At 39.0% G+C, this 22,701-nt stretch overlaps 1 protein-coding gene across 1 annotated transcript; it reads left to right on the top strand.

The window, feature by feature from the left end:
• The first annotated feature begins 8,860 nt into the window (after window positions 1-8,860).
• On the top strand, window positions 8,861-22,210 carry LOC134354694 (regulator of G-protein signaling 4-like). Its single transcript, XM_063063831.1, has 5 exons — window positions 8,861-8,960; window positions 9,876-9,983; window positions 11,697-11,758; window positions 18,169-18,335; window positions 19,478-22,210. Exons 1-5 carry the CDS (start codon window positions 8,917-8,919, stop codon window positions 19,712-19,714), a joined length of 618 nt encoding a protein of 205 aa, XP_062919901.1. The 5' UTR covers window positions 8,861-8,916; the 3' UTR covers window positions 19,715-22,210.
• The last annotated feature ends 491 nt before the right edge of the window (window positions 22,211-22,701 follow it).

Here is a 22,701-nt window from a genome sequence, read left to right as displayed (position 1 = left end):
ATCAGCTGATTAATGTTTTGCTGTAGCCTGAGATTATTCTCCTCATATCCACATCATTAATATTTACGCCAGCTGAACATATCAATCATATCTCCTATTTTAATGACTAAATCATATAACTAAACAATAAAAGACCTAGTATTGACTGCTGTAGTACACCACTGGCCAAGGGGTTCCATTCATAAAACAATTACTTGATAAATGAAATAAAAAAAGAAAACGTTGAAATGCTCATAAACCTTATTTTTAGCTCACATTGCATTGCTCAATGTTGGCAAAACACTAGGTAAATCCAGTTAATTCCTCAGACTGTTAAGCAGTGGGCTTCCTGTGTATATTAAACCATTTCCATTTTCCAATACTTGCAGTGCTCTTTTTGTCAAGCATTAATGAAGATTTACCTTATGATTTCATAAGATCTCAGCTCTTCATGACATCACTTATTTTGAAGTCTTTCTTACCATCAGCTTATTTTCTTTATGATTCAGTCTATTTCTGGCTTCAATACATTTCACTTGCCAGAAATAGACCTGGCTCATTTCTTTTAGCACTTACATTAAAAAAAAATCCTCAGCTTTTTAGGCTTAAATGTAACACAGAAAATAATGTAATTATTTTAGCTGATGCAATTGCAGTTTCCAACTTCATAATCTGGTCCTACTGATTATTCATACTTAGCAATGCCTTGCTTTTTATCCTAATTTTGCACTCAACAAACTGTTTCTGTTTCATTAGTGGACTGGCAAACAGAGTGCTCATGATTAATCTGATCCTCAGTAAATGTCCCTGTCTTGCAAAGTGACTGGTTTCCCCTTATTTACTTTTACTCGCAGCTTTACAGTCCAGTTCTGACCGGTTACTTGTATCTTACTTGCCTTGAGTATCAATCATCTTATATATGTCAATGTCCTTGAAGTTTTCTAAATGATTCCATTCACTTGCCTAAGTAAGGGAGATATTTTTGCTTCATCTGATTTATTTCCAATGTCCCTGACTAACAGAATCATCAAGTCATAGAGTACTAAGTTCACAAAAACCATTAAACATCTACTTACACTAATCCTTACTCATCCTATTCTGTTTTCCTCATACTCTCTTTACCTCATACGTTCTACTTTGTACATTCAGAGTAAGAAACTCACAGTGGCTGATTAACCTATCAACCCACATGTTTTTAGCATAAGAACTCTCAAAGGAAATCCATGCAGTCACAGGGAAAACTTGCAAATTCCACACAGGCAGCACTCGAGGTCAGGACTAAACCCAGGTCTCTGGAAATTGTGAAGCAGCAGCACTATTAATGGCATCACTATGCTGTCCCTTGAAACATTCAACACATCTCAGACACCAACTACTTTTGATTGCACAACATAGTCAGTGCTCCCGTGTTAACATGATGCTTCTCTGCATTTTAATCCAATTCCACAAAGTAATTTGATTTAATTGTAAATGCAAGTACAGGCACCAAATCAGAATATTCAAATTTGCCCTGAAGTTATCTAATTTATAGTCACTGAGTCAAAGTCATAGAGTCATACAACAAGGCCCTTTAGTCCAACTCATCCATGTAAACTCCTGCTACTCCCAGATGGCTGCATTTAGCCCAAAATCCTTCATATCCTCCTCTTCCTCCTCATCTACTGATACAAAAGCCACTTAAACGTTGCAATCACACCTGCCCCATCCATGTCCTCTGGCAGTCGATTCCAGGTACTCCCTACCCTCTTATCCTTTGTGTAAAGAAGTTACCTTCCAGGTTTCTTACAATATTCTCCACTCTTATCGTGCGTCTGTCCCTCTAGTTTTGGACTTCTTAAACCAGAGGAAAAGACTATGACCGTCCACCTTAACCATTCTCCTCACGATTTTATGAATTTCTGTGAGGTTGACCCTCGTTCTCCTGCACTCCGGTGAATAACAATCCAGCATGGCCAATCTCTCCCTACAACTCAGACCCTCTCAATTAGACCGCCTGCTCGTAAATCCCTCCTGCACGCTGTTCAGCTTGATGATGTCTTTCCCATAACAGCGTGAACAGAACTGTACACAATACTCAACTCTAATTCTGTTTCTGAAGTGTAGCCTCTCCAATGACTTATATAACTGCAACATGATGCTCCTACCCTAATGTCCTGACTGACGAAGGCCAGCATGCTAAATGCCTTCTCCAGCTCCCTGTCTACTTGTGTCACAATGTTCAGCAAACTGGGCTTTTGTACTCCCAAGTGCCTCTGTTCCACAATACTCAACAGTGCCCTCCCAATCACTGTATAAGTTCTACCCTCATATGACAGTGTATCCTAGCTGCCTTGTGGTAGCAATAATTCCAAAACATTGGCTGCTCTTCTATTTATCTGCAGATAACGGAGTATATGATATCGAAGATGGCAAAGCATATTCCCTTGCCACTCTCTGGTAGAACAATGCAAGTGAGCCTGCCTTTCTTCTGCTCTTTCTCCATATGCTTTGTGAACACATACTGCTCATCTGCTAGTGGTACCTCTGCTCTTACAATGGAGATGGAGGTCAACTTGCCCTCGAGCCTGCCTCATTCGCCATCTAATGAGATCATAGAGTTCGATTGCAACCTCAGCTTCATCTTCCTGGCTACTTGCAATAATCCTCTCATCCCATACTTAAAAAGAATATACCCATCTCAGATTTTTAAAAAGATTGAACCATTATGCTCCCACCACTCGTTGAGGAAGGCCTAAAACCCTAATGAAGTCTCTTTGCCTCTGGCTTATGTGGGAACCTCTTACTTTGAAACAATGATTCCTGCATCCAGGCTCTTCTACAAGCTGAAGCATCATCTCCACATTTACCCTGTTCAGCAGTTGTTTTTTTTTATATCAGGTTCCATCTCACTTTTCAAAGCTTGAAAATAGCCTGCCCATTCCAGATATTGGTCTAGTAAACCTTTTCTGAGCTTATAGTATCTGTCATCATCACCACGGCTGATTTCTATAAACTTCACTAAGTCGAGCAGCCTCCTCCCTGGAATGACGCATCTTTGCATATTAAGCCATTTACTTCAGCAAAGGTAAAGTAGATACTTGACAAGTGGAAATGGAATTGAAATAGTTTATTATTGTTACATGCACTGATATAGAGCAATAAACCTTGTTTTGCATGCCATCCGTACAGATCATTTCACATTTGAGGTAACATAAAGGAAAACCAATAATTGAATGCAGAATATAGTGATACTATTGCAGTTGCAGAGGAAGTGCAGGGCAGCTGAACAATAAGGCACAAGGGCCACGTTGAGGTAGGTTGTGAGATAAGAGTTCATCATTAGCATACAAGAAGTCCATTCAATAATCTAATGTCAGCAAGACAAAAGATGTCGTTGAGCCCAATGTGGCTTTTTTTCCCCAACTTTTCTCTCTTCTGTCCTATAGAAGTGGGGAGAAGAGAGAATGGCCGGTGTGGGAGTGATCATCGATTATGCTGGTTGCTTTTCCATGGTGTTTAAGAAGTGTAGATGAAATCCAAGTTGGTTTTTCTGATGGAAAGAAGAAATTAGAGATACTTTTTGTAATGGATGAAGGGTCAATAAGATGTGGGTACAGAGTTAGGGCACTAAGTAAAAGAACTGGAGTGACCCAAGGACAAGTGTTTTAGGCAGCACTGGCTTTGGATACAGATGGAAATTGCTTATATATTTAGAGAGAAAATTTCAGGTTAAGTGGGGAGATAGGGATACAGAGCAAACTGGATTGAGAGCAGAAATGTAAAATAATTGAATTTACATTCAGCCCTTCAAGATTATGCCTCCCCCATAAGAGTCATGCCTTCCATCCACTTTCCCTGTAGCTCCGCTGCGAAGAGAACAAAGTCAGCCACTTTTATACCTGAAATCCCTCACCTCTGGAACCACTTGAGAAAATCTTCTCTGAGCCCTCTCTGGGTCTTCCAATTGCTTTTGAAATCATGGCACCAGAACGGAAGGTAATACTGGATCAGTAGCCCTGTTAGTCCTTTGTAAAGATTTTGCATATCTTGATGACCCAAAGTCATCTTCTGCACTGTATTTTCCCATGATTATGTCTGTCTCTGATGATTCTTCATCAACACCTCCAAATGAAGATAATGGATGAAAAGGAAACGGAATGTGAAAATGTACAGCATTGTTTGAAAATGAATATAATTAGCAAGATCAACCTGTCATATTCTTTTAGATTGTGAATAATCCTCAATACATTTCTGATATTTTATTTTCTAATTAGCTTTGATCTTGTTGATATTTCATAATATAATAGTGAAATTCTCCAAAATAGGGACATTTTGAATAACTTTTAATTCTTAAATGTTTTAATTTGGATGATTTTTATAATTTATATAATCACATAACTTAAATTGGAATACTCCCTCTCAAAAATGTATAATTTCAAACTGATGGGTTAATTTTCCATTGCTATCCTTTGTTTGACTTTCATAGCCACTGTGTTGATTAGTTTTTGAAATCCTTTGCATTTAATGTGATTCCTAATCTTTTTTAGCAACACGCACGAAGTGCTGGAGGAACTCAGAAGGTCAGGCAGTTCTATGGATAGGAATAAACAGTTAACATTTCAGGCTAAGACCCTTTATCAGGACTGGAAAGGAAAGAGACAGAAGCCAGAATAAGGGAGACAATGGATGTTGTTCAGTTCAATTTTCAGAAGGCCTTTGACAAGGTGCCATACACGAGGCTGCTAAACAAGTTGAGTGCCCATGGTATTACAGGAAAGATGTCATCGTGAATGGAAGATTGGCAGACTGGCAGGAGACAAAGAGGTGGAATAAAGGGGGCCTTTTCTGATTATCTGCTGGTGACTAGTGATGTTCTGCAGGGTTGGTATTGGACCTGCTTTTTTCACATTATGTGTCAACGATTTGGATGACAAATTGATGAATTGTGGCCAAGTTTGCAGATAGTACGAAGATAGGTAGAGGGGCAGGTAGTGTTGAGAAGGCAGGCAGTCTGCCGAAGGACTGAGACACATTGGGAAAATAGGCAAAGAAATGGCAGGTGGAAAATAGTGTATGTTCATGCATTTCGGCAGAAAGAATAAAGGCATAGACTATTTTCTAAACAAGGAGAAAAATCAGAAATCAGCGGTGTAAAGAGTCTTAGGAGTCATCACACAGGATTACCTAAAGGTTAACTTGCAGGAAGAGCCGGTGGTATGGAAGGCAATTGCAATGTTAGCATTCATTTTGAGACGACTTGAATATAAAAGCAAGGATGTAATGCTGAGGCTTTGTAAGGCATTGGTCAGATCACACTTGGAGTGCTGTGAGCAGTTTTGGGGCTGTTTTCTAAGAAACATGCACTGGGGTAGGAGAGGGTTCAGAGGAGGTTCACAAGGATGGTTCCAGGAATGAAAGAGTTAACGTATGAGGAGCATTTGATGGATCTGGGCTTGTACTTGCTAGAAATTAGAAGAGTGGGATGGATGGGATCTCATTGAAACCTATCAAATATTGAAAGGCATCGATAGAATGATGGGGAGAGGATGTTTCCAATAGTAGGGAGTCTAAACTAAAAGAATTAAGGGATGTCCGTTTAGAATAGAGATGATGAGAAATTTCTTGAGAAAGAGGGTGGTGAATCTGTGGAATTCATTGCCACAGATGGCAGTAGAGGCCAAGTCATTGGTATATTTAAAGTGGAAGTTGATAGGTTCTTGAAGAGAGTCAAATATTATAGGGAGAAAGCAGAAAAGTGGAGTTGAGACAGATAATAAATTGGACATGAGGGAATGGTGGAAGATTCGATGGGCCGAATGGCCTAACTCTGATCCTACTGCATGTTGTATGGTCTTGTATTCATGGAGTGACTATGTTTTATTACCTGTGTAATAAGTTTACGTGATTAGTTGGAAGGACATTAAATGACTTATGACATTTCATGGCTAATGTGATTCCACTTAGATAACTTGTGATGAAGATCAGCCATTTCCAAGGTTTAAGGTTGCTATTATTCAGCATCTACATTTTTGTAGGTGCCTCCCTTGGCTAAATGGAAATCTCTGAGTCAGTAGATATACGAGACTTTCGTTGTAAAGGCTGACAAACCAGAGTATAAATGCCAGCATTGACACACCCTAGATTATGTCCTTTTAGATGGACTAAATGAGCATTTGTACCCATTCTTAAGAGTCAGTAGGTATATTTAAGTCTAAGATAGATAGGTTTTTGGTATATGAGTTATGGAGTTTGGGTAGGAAAGTGAGCTTCAGGGCCAAAGATTTGATTTACTATGGTTTTATAGGATGGTGGAGCAGGTTCAAGAGGTTGCATGTCCCCTACTTGTCTTGTTTTTAAAATCTTGTGAAAAGCAGGGGTATCCTGCCCAAAGTTTAAAATACAATCACTAAAAGATTTCCTAATTCCTAGCACTTCACTGTTTATGAAACCTTGTGCACGAAACTCCATTATCACTAACCAATATCACAGTAGTATTTCCTTACTATAACCTGTTTTGAACGTCATATTAAGAAAAGTATTGAATGAGTTGAAAGTCTTTATTCTTTTTTACTGATACACTTTTGCACACAGTGCTTTGTATTTAGGTCTCTTTTAACGTGAGACTAGTTCTGGCAGAAGTTTCTGTTATGCTCAGCTTTTAGGCATATTGCTACACATTCATTGTAGATGTTCCTGGGTTCCCCACCTCCAGACTCTAACAAGTCAAATGAAATATATCGGCAATAACACATGCCTGACTATGCGGCTTGCAAAGTGAATGAACCATTCTGATTCTCATACATTGTGTATTTAGTTGAACATTGCAAACATGATCCAAATCTCTTCTGGCATTAAGTTAGATGGTAACTGACCAATGACATAGTTCCAGTAACCTCCAAATTTATAAGAGTTAGTGAGTAAGTAAAGGTTTTAAAGAGATAAATAGAATATAGTGAGTAATTTAATGTATAGTGGATTCCAGTTAATTGGGACAACACGTTTTGGCCCAATTAAGGAGCTGCCACAATTAGTTGGAGCTTCATGGAAATAGTTAAAAAGGTATAAAAAAAGACTAACCACTGTTTAACTGAGTAACAAATTATGTATTTAAATAAAATACAGAACAAATTAGAACATTACCACAGTACTATAATACTGAGTATTGCTTCCTAATAGTTTTATCAACTGAGGAATTTTTCTGCCGCGTTCTTTCAATCGACTGTAAATGAACAAAATCAGCATAGACACCTACTGCAGATAATGAACTGCCTTAATACAAAGTTTTCAGTGATTGCATCTTCCAAGTCTTATCTTGTAACATTCAAGATGAGTATTGATACCTTCAAATTCTTTGTAGTGCCTAACTTGTTGAAGTACTGAAATCATTTCATTTTCACTCACAGCCATTTCTGGCATCCCAAGCCTGAATGCTTGAAACCGCAGTGAGCAAAAGAGTTCCGAATTGTCTTACTGCTTACTTCTCGCCAACTATCAGTGACAAAAATCACTGCTGTTTGAACACAAATACATGCAACTGATGCCATTTAAAAACTGTTCAGTCTAAGCACGGTGTAGTGTCTAACAACCACTCAAGTACACGCAACTGACATTAGTTTGAAATTGTTTGGCAACAGCTTCCTGTCCCAATTAAGAGGCATAGTGTCCCAAATAAACAGAGGGAATCCCAGCTATTTTCTTGATTAGTTTTGTTTCTTTAAGAGTTGTCCAAATTAAGCAGCTGCCCCGATTGACCGATGGTTGAGAGAAATGTGAAATGTGCTTTATCTCATTCAAACACATCATTTGCCAAAATGAATTGCCTTGTGCTCTAAATGATCTGTGTACACCACATAATATAACATAAAATATAAAAATATCCCTATTTCCTGAGGAGACTGAGGTCCTTTAACATCTGCTGGACGATGCTGAGGATGTTCTACGAGTCTGTGATGGCCAGTACGATCATGTTTGCTGTTGTGTGCTGGGGCAGCAGGCTGAGGGTAGCAGACACCAACAGAGTCAACAAACTCATTCGTATGGCCAGTGATGTTGTGGGGATGGAACTGGACTCTCTGACGGTGGTGTCTGAAAAAAGGATGCTGTCCAAGTTGCATGCCATCTTGGACAATGTCTCCCATCCACTACATAATGTACTGGTCGGGCACAGGAGTACATTCAGCCAGAGTCTCATTCCACCGAGATGCCAACACTGAGCGTCATAGGAAGTCATTCCTGCCTGTGGCCATCAAACTTTACAACCCCTCCCTTGGAGGGTCAGACACCCTGAGCCAATAGGCTGGTCCTGGACTTATTTCCTGGCATAATTTACATATTACTATTGAACTATTTATGGTTTTATTACTATTTAATTATTTATGGTGCAACTGTAACGAAAACCAATTTCCCCCGGGATCAATAAAGTATGACTATTACTAAAAATATCTTCTACAAAAGTCTTTGCTCCTGTATGGTATTGGATAGCTTGTTACATAGGAAATAGATTAACAGAGATGACATTCAGAAATGTTTTAGTTACTGAATCAGATCCCTGAAAGGAAATGCTTGGTGTGATAAATAAGGAAAAGACACAGCTAATAGCAATTTACTTTTTATTTCCATGTTGTTTGAACTTCAGAGCCTGGAAATATGCAAATCAATGCAGGGGAATACCCAGATATTAACACAGTGTTTGATTCACAATGTAGGTTTGTAATTTCTGGTAAGAAAAAAACAAATTATGGCTGCTTAAGGCATTGTGTGGGTCTGACTGTTGATTTTGGCAGTCGATCGTCATCACTACCGGTTTACTGCAGGAACTGCCATTGGTGAGTTCTTGGACCCTGTACATCAAACACAGCATATAAAAGGCTTGTCTCTGCAGAGAGCTGGATCAGAAGCCTTAGCATTACTAAGTCAAAGTGAACTGATTCTAGTCAACAGAGACTGCTTGCTATCAACATGTGTAAAGGACTAGCTGCCCTGCCTGCGACTTGTCTCAAAAGGTAGGTCTTTAAATATATGGGGTTCTAATTTATTTTTGCATATATCTCTAGAAATGTTCACTTCAAGTTTTGTTTAATACAATACAGTTTGCAGGAGTAAAATGTTCATGTATTTTTTAGAGTAGACGATCTGGTGATCAGGTCTTAATGAAAAGGAATGGAAGTCTTTGTGGTATTTAAATGTGAATTATTGGATGGTGTGCTGATTTTTTGTTGTGCGAGACAGACACAAAAGCTGAATGGATTTGAACAACATTGAGATGTAGTTGGTTCTCAGCTTCCTTCAGTTCTCCGTAAAAATTTGAATTCAGAAAGAGAATTCGAAGTGAAAAAGCCTTTCTCCCTTTCCTAATGACATATGCTGTTGCTGTGTTTCCTCAGGGTATCTTAAACAGCAGTGATCTACACACTTATTGATCCTTTCCCACAATGACAGGCTTAATTTCTTAAACGAATGCTCTTCAGAAGGATTGAAATAACTGAATAAATTCAGTGATATAAAAGCAATGATTAGCACCAAATTGTTTGCTATTCTTGTGTCTTAGTCCTGACTTGTCAATAGCAGGACTATGGCAAATCAGTCTCTCCCTTGATCATTTATTTTTGTTCCAGTACTTAGAGCTATTTCCACCTGATACAGGAATGCCACTGTCCAAAAAGAAGCTGCAAACTATATACAATATTTATCTCATGGTGGACTATTTTGCTAAAGAGCTACTGTTTAAATAAAATGGTAGTTATTCTATTTGTTATTGTCAGCATTTGCACCTATGCTAGGCGTAAACAATCAGTCAATATAGTTTTGTCACAACCTTGGGTAATATTTCACTGTAGTAAGGTTTTGGAGCTATAGCTATTGCTTTGAAAATAGCATTTGTTCCGTTCCTTAATCACGTTTGTGTTGATTCCTCACAGTGCAAAGGATATGAAACATCGCCTTGGCTTCCTGTTGTCAAAGCCAGATGCATCGGCAGATCATGGCTCAGTGCCCATCAAGAAGGAGAAGGCAGGTGTAGCTCACAGGTAAATTTCCCCTTGAAACCCTTTTGGACAACCTGCAATGTTCTGCTTTGCACTGTTCCTCGTCAGGAGGTACATACTATAGCTGTGGTGAGAATGAAGTTAGCCCATGTGTATGTGTTTGCTAATGGCTCATTTCCCAGTTATTAAGTAGGTATTGCAAGTTCCCATTGGTTTTCAGGTGTCTGAAGATAAGCAAAGCATTTGGGCTCACTAATGCTTCCATCTTGATGCCATCCTCTGATATCGTTTAACCAACTCTCAAGTTCAGCTGCATCTCACCTCAGTTAGAAACCCTTGTAATTCACAAATCAACGGAGGCAGGAAAGGTTTACATTCGAAGACAAAGCAGATTTAGTTTACTTATGTAGAGCAAAAGTAAATAAGAAAAAAAAGGGAAAATGAGTGATCTGAGAGTGAGTTTTGTGGGAGGGTGTGCAGATTTTATTCTGTTCCGCTCCTCCCATCTAAGAAGATGACAAAAGTTTCTGAGCTCACTGGAACACAAACTCATTGTATTGGGCCTGAAGTTACGTTGCTTACTGTTCTTTTAACCAAATGAAAGAAAAGTTTGTCCTGGGCAACCTGTCGCCTGCTCTTGCTCTATTCAGAATCAGAATCAGGTTTAATATCACTGGCAAATATCGTGAAATTTGCTAATTTTACGATAGCAGTACAATGAAATACATGGTAAATAAATTTAGGGAGAACTGAATTATGGTAAGTTTATATCTGTCTATTAAATAGTTAAGTTAAAATAAGTAATGCAAAAAAAAACAGGTTTCAGAAGAATGAATGGCTGGCATTTTTATGGCACATTTCAAAGCCATAAAATATCTTGAAGCACTTGACTACTGAATTACTTTTTAAGTGTAGCTCTGTTGCTGGATGCTAATGACTAGTTGAAACAACAAAAGAAACACACAGCAGGTCAACCAGCATTTATGAAAAAAAACAAAATTTATGGTTTGGGTCAAAGATTTGTTTTTCTTTCTGCAAATGGTGCCTGACTTCCTGAGTGTTTCTAATTATTTTCTGTGAATACAAGAATTGCTTCCAACTTAATGTTTTGCCAATTCTTTTTACAACAGAACAGCATTTGGATGGACAGGGCATGGAATTTAAACAGTGGGCAGAAACCTGCATGCCTTCCACCATTACTTTTAAATTGGTTTTTCTTATTATCACTCTATTCTGCGCAATTCTCAACCAGGGACAATCAGTCAATGATAAAACACTGGGGCAAAATCTAGCCTCAGCCTGAGCAACTGTCACCTTCTAACAACATGGACCTATTTGGTATTTAATCACAAGCTTTACTGACCATTGATTTGTGCACTGATTCCCATTGCAAGTCTGGGGTACTTGACAGATCATCACATGAAAACTAGATGTCATTGCCAATGTCTACATGGTAAAATTATTTCCAGTTCTGTGTTTCTGAATCTCACTGATTATTTGATAATGTAACACTAGGATAGGGATCTACTGTATATGAAGTGACATTCACTCTGACACTGGTCTGAGCAATAAGTAAATGTTAATTCTCAAAGAGCCCTGTTAATGAGGTGTTTTAATATGTTATATTGATGCAGGATTTACATTTTGTTTACAGTACCTTATCACCTGCAATAATTTATTGCACATAATCTTTGTGTATTTCCAAGGTGTGAAAGGATTTTGTCTCTAATTGTCTATTTCTGTGTTTTTGCATAGACTCAGTTGGGATGAGGTCAAAGAATGGAGTGAATCTTTGCAAAGCCTGATAACTCACAAAAGTAAGTGGTAACTTTAAAAAATATGTCACCTGGTAACATGTACTTTATATTATCTGATAGCAAAATCTAGTGATACATTCCGTATTGTTACAAATGGGAGTTACTGCAACAAGGATCTTGAATGTGCAGATATCTAAAGCATTCATATAGTTCAGAATGACAGCTGGTACATTTTAAGATGACTTGGACACACAAAGATGTATACAACATGGGAATGCTACCCGAATCCTCAATCCGGCTCTACTATTCAACACGATCGTGCCTCTCTGCCCCAAATCTTTCATCCTCTTTGTTGTTAGATCCCCATTGCCCACAATGCCCAAATCTTTCTAAATTTATATACATTCTCTTCATATACCTGCAGTAACCTGGCCTCCACAGACTAAAGAGCAGAGAACTTCAGAAATATGGACAGATCTTGACATTTCTACTACCAGGCACCCTTAGGGGATAAGATGTTTTAATAAGGTCACCTCTCATTCCTCCAAGCTCCACAGCACCAGGTGTTATACCCTTTCGTGACGGGACAGCCCTCACATTCGAGGAAATAGCCCAGTGAATTTTTTCTGGACTCCCCACAATGCTAGAATGTTCTTTCTTAAATAATTGAATTAAAACTGTATATATATATATATATATATATATAATTCTCAACAATACCCTGTACATTTGTAACACTACTTTTTTTCCCACCAATAAAGTCTAATATGCTATTTGACTAACTAATCAGTACACCCACCTGCTATCCTTCTGTGCAACGTTGACAAGAATACCTAAAACCCTCTGTACTTCTGACTTTTAGAATCTTGTTCCATTTAGATAATAGTGTGTCTTTTGATTTCTCCTGTCAACAATAAGCCCTATATCTTCCTGCATTAAACTTCATTTAGCAAGTTTTTGCTCCCGTCACTCAATCAATATCCAAATATATTCTCCAACCTATTTTTCCGTCATCAGTAAACTTGGTAGTTTATACCATGTCCCTTCCTTCGTTACTAATAGAGATAGTTAATATTTGAGGACAAAGCTTTGAACCTACTAATTATGGTCTCTGGTCTGAAAAAGGTCGGTTTATCCCCGCTCATTCGCTTCACTGTGATAGCAAGTGCTCATCCATGTTAACACTTTTTCCCCAATATTTTTCATAAAATTATATTGATTGTTTTAAATGATTAGCCCTTTCTTCCTTGAATATAGACTTCAGCATCTTTACAATAACAGATGTTATGCTAAGTGGCCTATAGTTTTCTGCTTTTTGTTTCGTTCCTTTCTGAAGTAAGGGATCACTTCCATAATTTTCCAAGCTACAGACAACCTTCTGAAAGCCAACGAGTTATAAAAATCTTCAACCAGTAACTTTGCTATCTCTGCAGCTACTTGGTTGCAGAACATTAAGTGCTGAAAACTTGTCGAAAATTAGTGCCATTAATTTTCCAGTACTTTGTCACTTGTGATAGGGATTGTTATAAGTTATTGCCTCCTCTGTCTTAGAGATATGGCATGGTAACAGGCACTTCCAGCTCTACAAGCCCTTCCCAATTACTCAATTACTCCCAGGTGTCCAATTAACTTACATCTGTACATCTTCCGAATGTGGGAGGAAATCCACACAGTCACAAGGAGAATGTACCCACTCCGTATAGAGTGCGTGACATTGAACCTGGGTCACTGGCACTGTAACGGTATTATGCCAACACCTGTGCTGCCCCATATTGAAAACTCATCCATCTGTGATCCAGAAAATGCTGAAAACCCTCCGCAGCTCAGGCAGCATCTGCGGAAAGCGAAGCAGAGATGAAGTTTCAGATGGGAAACCTCCTTCATAAGAGTGGCTGTAAAGCCTCTGATAATGGGCCCACGGCCTGCACTGTTAATTCTTCTTCCCTCTCCAAAGATGCTGCCTGACCCACTGTATGTTTCCATCAATTTCTGTTCTTATTTCAGAGATTTATCAAGTGCAGTTTTGGTTTAATTCTTAACTTTCACTACTATCTCTGAGGTGTTCGCGGCATTCTCCTTCATGAGGGGTACCTATGCAAAGTATTAGAATATTAGTTACTATTTCCTTACTTCCCTTTTTAAATTCCCCACTCTCAGCCACTAGCTATTCTGCATATACCTTGGTTACACTCTTTCTTTTTATATTTACGTGCATGTTTTGATATAACTTGCACATTTACTTCCCTGATCATTTTTTTCCCCATTCATTAGCTGCTGGTTCCTGAAAAATTCTTAGCCCTCTGGTCTACCACTAGCTTTTAACATCTGTATGCTTCAGTTTGTGATTGAATGTTTTCCTTGATCTTCTTTGTTGAACATAGTTCATAGTTCTTATGGTTCCGTTTTCTGATGGGGATATAAATTCAGTAGCCACTTTATTAAGCACCCCTGTAGCTAATGAAGTGGCCACTGAGTGTATGTTCAAGGTCTTCTGCTGCCTCAAGGTTCTATCTGTTGGGTGTTCAGAGATGGTTTTTTGCACACCACTGTTGTATCATGTGGTTGCTTGAGTTACTGTTGCCTTCCTGTCCGCTTGAACCAGTCTGGCCATTCTCCTCTGACCTCTCTCAGTAACAAGACGTTTTCACCCACAGAACTGGTGGGCATTGGATGTTTTCCTGTATTTCATACCATTTCTCTGTCAACTCTAGAGGCAGTTGAGTATGAAAATCCCAGGAAATTGGCATTTTCTGAGATAGTCGAGTCACCCTCTATGGCACTAACAATCATTACACAGTCAAACTCACTTAGATCACATTTGTTCCCCATTCTGATGTTTGGTCTGAACAACAGAACCTCTTGACAATGTCTGCATGCTTTAATGTCCTGCCACAAAATCTTTATTGGACAGATTTGAAGGGTGCTGTGATTTGGCAACAATAAGGTATTGAGGCACCCACTGGCTTAATTGAGTAATGTTATGAGGCTTACTGAATATTATTTGAGTATCAAGATAATTACAGGGGTTATGGAAGCATGTCACCGGGATTCATGAGATAAATATGAAGGTAGTCATAGATTCATACAGAATGGGAACAGGCTATCATAGTCCTACCAAATAGGGGGCAGGCATCCATGTTAATACCATTTTCATAGACTTAGTTTGTAGTCTTCAAGGCATAGACAATTCGATCTTCCTCCAGATACTTCTTAAATGCTGCCAGCAACTTTGCTTCCACCACTCTCTCAAGTAGCCCATAAGACACAGGAGCAGAATTAGGCCATTGAGACCATTGAGTCTGGCCTCCATTGCTATCTGTGGCAATTAGATCCACAGATTCACCAACCTCTAGCTAAAGAAATTCCTTCTCATTTCTGTTCTAAAGGAACATCCTTCTATTGTGAAGCTGTGGCCTCTGGTCCCAGAATCCTCCTCTACAGAATACATCCTCTCCATGTCCATATCCATGCTATCTAGGCCTTTCAATATTCGGTCGGTTTCAATCATATCAACCACGACCCACCCCCTCCACCATTCTTCTAAACTTCTGTGAGTACAGGGGGCCAGAGTTCCTCATACATTATCCCGTTCATTTCAGAGTCAATCTTGTAAACCTCCTCTGGACACTCTCCAATGTCAGAACATCCTTCCTTAGATATAGGACCCAAACTGTTCTCAATATCAACACCTTACAGAGCTTCAGTATTGCATCCTTGTGTTTATATTCTAATCCTCTTGAAATGAATGGCGGCATTGCATTCCTTGCTACCATCTTAGCTTGCAAGTTAACGTTAGGAAACCATGCACTAGGTTCTCCCAAGTCCCTTTGCGCCTCTGAATTGAGTATTGTGTTCCATTACTCAGTGTATTCCACATAGTCACCACTCTCTGAGTGAGAAAGGGCCCCTTCAGATTCCCTAAATATCTTCCCCTTTACTTAAACCTTTGCCTTCCAGATTTATCTCTGTACATCTGACATGGGAAATAGCTTCCTGCAGTCTTCCCTACCTTCCCCTTATACATTTACATGCTTCCATTTTCCCCTCTTAACCTACTTCACTCCAGGGCAAATGGACCTAGCCTAGTTAGTGACCCAGTTGGTGAGGGACATGAATAAAAATTCTGCCAGAGTTATGGAAAATGAATCAAAATGACTTTTTGAGAAACTAATGTGCATCTAAGTTCATGACAAAGATCACGAGACACATCTGCATTTTCTATCATATTCCTGCTGTTTCGTTGAGAAACATTTTAAATCTTATAAAATAGGCAGTTGATAAATGAGGTCAATTTTTATAACTCATGAAGATGAACAACAAAGTCTGCCTCGAGCCAATGAAACTCAAGACAGAGAACCCTGTTGTTCATTTATCATTGTACAAATATGTTTACTTCTGTTATTACTACATTTGGCAGTGGCCCTATCTCCCTGATAACAATTAATCTCCAGAATGAATGATTCTCTCTGTGTACTTCATAAACTGAAGGCAATGAATATAAATAAAGGCATCTGTTTCCAAGGACACATACTGTATATTCTCAGGTGACATTTGTTGCCCGAAAGCAGGTTTATTTTATAGGTTCTCATCTTAAGGTGTTCTCATCAATCCCTAGACAGTGATTGGCTATTTTCCACATGCACCTATTTTGCGAGTGGTCGTGAATAACGTTTTTTGTATCCCTGCATTTTAATTGGGAGAGCCAAGATTTGATGACGGCCCTGAGCCATTTTGGACCTCCTTGTGCTGTCCTTGTTGGTACTTTAAGGTATATCCATGCAGTAAGCCTCTGGCAGAACTTAAAAGATCTCTACCTTCCAAAAAAAAGCTACTTAAAACTTTTAAAATTTGTTAGAAAAGGGTGAAAATTGCATTGTGCCACCATAAACATGTGATATTAACAGTGATGGGCTTTTCTTCACCAATAACAAAAAAGATTTGTTAAACAAATCTCACGAAGGTCCTTTAAATTCCTTGATGTTCCATACTGTAATGATGATAAATTGCAGCTGTGGCTTCAAGTGAAGTAATGCCAGTGGCTCCCTTCCCTGAGGAATTGCAGGAGATGGGACACAGTGCTTAATCTGGCTTGTTGCAGACTCAGTCACCATGGAGCCCCAGTGCCACTGGGAAACCTTCCCATGCTCCCGCTGGAAGTACGTGTAGGCAGTCAGCTCAGCCGTCCTGGAAGCAGGATGCTTATTTGTGTTGTCAGCTGTCCCCGGTCATCTAGGGCCATATGGTGGATGTTACTTTGCACCCAGATTCACGACCTTCCGGAGTTTCTCTGTCACTCACAGATGGCGTGCTTTGATTCCCAAAGATTCACCCAGAAGTATGGTCATTGCCAGGGACCCTTACTAGTGATTCTGTGTCAACAAATGTTTTACTCACGTTTGGACAATTTTTCAGGGAGCTTGCTGGAGTAAAAATGAGTATCAGAGGCTGGTGCACTTTCCCACTAATTCCCCGTCATTCAATTGAAGAGCATCTTCATTCATTCAAAACATACGAGTCTGAAGAGCATGTGAATGAAAGATCACATTGCAGTAGCTTTGCGCTTCAGGGAACTGTGCCACAACTTAGCATTGCTTTATTCTGTTCCCTCTTGTCTTTCAAACCTCGAGGCAGTTACATTGGTGACCCTGCCAGTAAGTAGGTGCACATGACAACTTGTGATGCAAAACGTGCCTTTTTCTTACCGTTGCAAACTCCAGATTTATTTATCACATGTACAGTGAAATTTGTCATTGGCAAGAGACAATGTGGCAATGCAGCTGCTGCCCCACAATGCTGGCAAACTCGGTTCAGTATGGTCCTCGAGACCTGTCTGTGTGCCATTTGCACCTTCTCCCTCTGACTTCCCTACAGAGGCTTCCGTTTCCACCCACATCCCAAAGCCAGCGACAGGAATTTGCCTGTTGTAGATTGTCCCTAAGTAAGTATTGGAATCTGGGGCAGTTAATAAGATAGAGTCATAGAGCACTACAGCACAAAAACAGGACCTTCAGCCCATCTAGTCTGTGCTGAACTATTATCCTGTCTAGTCCCATTGACCCTCACCTAGACTATAGCGCTCCATAGCCTTTCCAACCATTGGATGCATGGAGAATAAAACAAGATTAGTGATAGATTGATGTAAAAAGTCACTTGAGGTTGGCATAGACTCAGAGAGCTGAAGGACTTATTTCTCTGACCTTTGACCGTAGGGCTCTTTAACGCTTGCTGTTTTTAGAGGTTGGCCTGGCATCCTTTGTTCTCTAATGTGTGGTAATGATTGACGTGCACAGAAAAACTAAGGAGTTAATCCTTTGACAATAACTCCACAGAAAATAAAGGAAGTAAGAAATTGAGGCAAAACATGAAGCTTCGGTCTGATTATATCCTTGTTAGTAATTTCTGCTAGCTGCTGCTGTGTTGCCTGGTAGTTTCTGTTAGTACGCAAGTCATGCCATTCTCTTTGCCCACAGGTGGCCTGGTCATATTTTCTGAATTCCTGCAATCCGAATTCAGCGAGGAGAATATCAAGTTCTGGTTGGAGTGCGAGGCATACCGAAGGAACAAGTCAGCTACAAAACTGGCCTTAAAGGCAAAGAAGATTTTTGATGAATACGTTGCAGTTGATGCTCCCAGTGAAGTAAGTCTGCAAACAAAACAAAAAGTAATTCAGTGATGGAGAAATTTTAATTTCAGTGGTGACGGGCTTTTAAATCAAAGGAAACACAGGGGGTAGATGTTGAATGGACTGGCATGGACTCGATAGAGTGAATATCCTTCTATGCTTACGGGACGTTACAACACAGAAGGAGGCAACTTGAGTCATATTAGCTCCAGGGGAGGTATCCCATTGGTCCCGTTTCCCTCTTTAATTCCGCTATACTGCCACAACATACTCTCCCTTACAGTCTCATCAACTCCCCTTAAATTCTTTTATAACTTACCCACACTAAAGGGTAATTTATATTAGATCTCCCCTCAGTTTAATATTTCATTGAAAAATATTATTCTAACACTAGCACTATCAGGGTGTGCTAGCTCTGTCATAAATTGTGACGATTCGAATACAAGAGGAAAAATTTGTAATTTTTCCTTTACTTTCGTTGTTGAGGAATGTTAACACTGTAAATTCCAAGTGGATGGAAAATATTCTTTCTTCTAATTCTTCTAATTGTGCATCTCATGTAGCTTGAATCTGTCTCAAATATCCGGACAATATTCAGATTCAATTCAGTTTTCTCATTTCAGTTGTTCTCACTTTCCATTCCAAGTATCCAAGCATATTTATGTGTTCTTTTTATGGAAGATGCCACTTTAGTGTAAATTGCTGCACATATTTATGCCTGGAGGCAACTGGGTTGGAGTGAAGCAAACCAATTACATACAGGATTACAGATAAAAAGCAGCGGATGAACAGATGAACACTATAGACATTAAGGTGCCTTTGATCCTAATTCCTGGTACTGGAGGTGATATAATGCCACATGTATCACACAGGCACTTATTAATTCCATAGAATGTTGACCCTTATAATTATAATTAAAATCATGCTGGATAAATCATAATTAAAGATGAATAATGAGCCATATTTCACAACATATAATGTTCTTTTAATTTTTCACTATCTTTTTAAAAATACTACACCAATTACTTTTATAATGCTCAAATGTTTTTTTTGAATTATAATATCAGAATATCCCATTGAAAATATTTTCTCACTCCATATAACAAGGTAGAGCACATAATTTTGCATCAACTAAATCTTTCTCCTTGAACTTCTAGGTGAATTTGGAATCTGAGATCAGAGAAAAGACAAAGAAAAATATTCTGGAGCCAACATCCTCTTGCTTTGATGAAGCACAAAACAAGATCTATGCCTTGATGGCGAAGGACTCTTATCCCAGATTTCTTAAGTCAAAGATCTACTTGGATTTACTGAGCCAGGCTCAGGCCAGAACCCATCCCAAATGCAGAGAACAAACCCCCTTCTGCTCTGATCCCCAGCGCTTACGTTCTTAGTGTGCCTGGAAATACCAGAGTTGCTATTTATGTGATGATGGTGTTGAAATATTCCTTGGATAACTTAATCTAAAGCCTACAAAGTTACTGTTGTTGGTGAAAGTTATCGTAATTAAATTTGATCAAAAGCTGCACTTTAACCCCTCAGAATGAAGGTCACTTTTTTTGTACAATTCGAGCAAAATTTCATTTTTCTAATGTAGTTGTATTATACTTGTGTTGAAAAGCTGTGCTGTGCCTTTCATTGTTACCTGGACTGTAATTAGTCAAAGACTGTTCTCATTGACGTTGGTATTCCTCATCTTTCTCGTATGTTGTATTTCCTCATTACACCTGAGATCATTCAGCTCTTCTCATTTCAGAGCATCCTCATGTCCCACTCATCCATTTCACTCCCTGTTAGTTACTCCCTCTCAATTCTCTGCTTGATTTTCCAACTATTCACCAAAAACTCTCAGCAAAATTTATAGTGACCAATTAACCTATCAATCTGCACGTCTTTTGGTTGTAAGACGAAAGCAGAGCATCCAAGAGAGATCCAACTGGTTGCATGGAGAATATGCAAACTCCATGCAGATAATGCCAGAGTTCAGGATGGACGCCAGGTTACTGGAGCTGTGAAATGCCTACTAGACAAATCAGTATTCATTCACATTTGCCGGTTGGAATCTATGGAGCTTTCTATCTTGTCAATTTTTGTGGGTGGGCTCAGCATGTGGTCTGTAGTTTTTCATGAAACAATTTCAAGAACACCTTCAAGTGCATGATCAAAGTACTGTAAAATGCCATTGGCTCCAAGATATATTCAATATTACAATAGATGGATTGCATGCCTTACATTTTGACAACATATGGCTGATCCTTTCTGACAAAAAAATAAATGACATGATGTGATCGGTACAGAAGTCACTCTTGTGCTAGTTTGAAAGCAACCAAGTGACAACAGTACTCATTCCTGAAGCCTGAACTTTCTGCATCATGCTCTATTAAACAAGGTAAAATCCCTGATGGGGGAGGAGAATGGTTTATGGAAATAAAAACCTGAATTGTTTTGTACATCTGTGAAGAATATATCTGTGTCTATAGCAGTCAATTATTCAATTTGATGGTATCAGAGAATAATTTATTGTACACCAAGAATAACAAGAAAGTGTAATTATTTTTATATGCATTACATTCAGTATTGTTGCATTCTGTGTTTGAGTTACCCTGGCAGGCTGCATTGGGGTGAATATCTGGTAATCAACAGAACAGCGAAACAGAAAGTTAGGCCATAGTCAAAAGAGTATTTATTCTATTATTATTGATTAACTTATGGTGTGTGTGGAATTTCCTTTTGTTATGAATACTTAAATAAATTATGTTTCATATTAAATTGTAACTTGAAATGGTTATTGTTTTAACTAACATGTCAGTTAAAAAAAATCATTCATTGATGGAGGTGAATTTTAACTGTGTTCAAACAATCTCTACTCCTTCCCTGAAAGTGCTAACATTTTTTGGGGGGTAAGATTACCCAGCCTTGAAAAGGGGGCTTTGAAATCCAAATCTTATTCAAATCTGGGGGTGGGCAGTTAAGAAGCAGCTGTGATTTTTCTGTGACTTCCATTGCAACTTCCAGGCAAGCCAAGTACCCAGATAGGGCTGTGCACCAGAGGTGGTGTTACAGTAGTCCGCAAGCAAAAATGTGCAGCCAAGGGATTTCTGAACATTGATTCCACACCTCATGAATTTTCATCAGGTCAGAAAAGATCCTTCTGATTATTACCATTGCCCTTCTTCTGTGGTGTCAGACCTTGCGGGAGACAGAGCTACACCAACTCAAAGCAATGGAGAAGAGCAAAACCCTGCAGTTCTGCCACAGCTGGTTGTGAACAATTGCACAGTGAAGAGCTGGAGGAAGAAGGGTCCAGTGCTTTCCTGGCAGATATGATGAATATATTCTTCTCAGGCTTCTAGGCAGGTACAGGTATCAATTATAACCTGAATATAACTGGCGAAGGAAGCTGCATGAAATCCTCATCCTCACTGCTGTCTGGAGCAGGGACGCTGTGCTGAAGATGGAGCTGAAGCATTGACAGCCATATTTGGGGCAGCAGCTGTGAATGTTGCTGCCATTCACAAATGTTCACCTAACACTCGGTTTATGCTAACAAACAGAATCATAGTGAGGAAAAAATGTTGTTTAACATTTAAAAGCCTAAAAGGTGTGTCTATACATGAAAAACAAAATTACATTATTAAATATAGCTTTAACCATTTGGTTCTTCAACCAACCTGCACCATCCTAAACATTACCTCAGTATACCACCATGACCACTTTAACAACCTTGTACTATTATAAACTTTGTTTATTTTCTTTGTTTTTGTTCTGTTATTGTCCTTTATTGTACAATATGTGAATACGTTGTGTTTAATTTATGTTATTTATATAATTTATATTTCTTATATTTCTATAAGTTGTATACAATTTTTTGTTGTGCCTCTATTGCTATATGTCTCCACTGCTGCTGTAAGTAATTTTTCAGTGCACTTGTGCATATGACAATGATAATTATTTGAAGTAAATAATTTTTTAAGAACAGCTTTTCCTTCTCCCTGGAACAAATTATTTCAATTTACTTGTGCAGTATTTGAGCTGGGTATAAGCCTGGTAGGCTTAGGGCACTATTACCATCTTGAGAAGAGGAAGGCTTGACAAAGATAGTGCTGCCCCATCAGACTCAAAGAGAAGTCAGTAGAGCAGTGGAGAGGAAGAAGCAACTGGCATGGGTGGAGAGAAGAAGGCCATGGCAGGAGCCTTCAAGAAATCCATTTTGTCACAAATAAAGACACGTGTCTTCACCTGTACCTGGTACTGCAGTTGTCCAGACCTCGGGATGGGATAACCCTTTCTGATCCCTAACAGGTTGGGGTTTCCATATAGAGCTGTGAATGTAATTTAATGTGCTTCATCATTCTCTGAGCCATTGACAATCTCCCAGTGT

The sequence above is a fragment of the Mobula hypostoma genome, chromosome 12 (genome assembly GCF_963921235.1).
Source record: "Mobula hypostoma chromosome 12, sMobHyp1.1, whole genome shotgun sequence".
Classification (NCBI taxonomy): Eukaryota; Metazoa; Chordata; class Chondrichthyes; order Myliobatiformes; family Myliobatidae; genus Mobula; species Mobula hypostoma.
The sequence above is the reverse complement of the archived record's forward strand: the minus strand, read 5'-3'. Positions and strand labels throughout refer to the sequence as shown.

Bases quoted from the DNA above. Each gene is read 5' to 3' on its own strand.
- LOC134354694 (XM_063063831.1), top strand. From the start codon at position 8,917: ATGTGTAAAGGACTAGCTGCCCTGCCTGCGACTTGTCTCAAAAG. The intron at 8,961-9,875 runs GTAGGTCTTTAA...GATTCCTCACAG, and splicing joins CCTGCGACTTGTCTCAAAAG to TGCAAAGGATATGAAACATC. The intron at 9,984-11,696 runs GTAAATTTCCCC...GTTTTTGCATAG, and splicing joins AAGGCAGGTGTAGCTCACAG to ACTCAGTTGGGATGAGGTCA.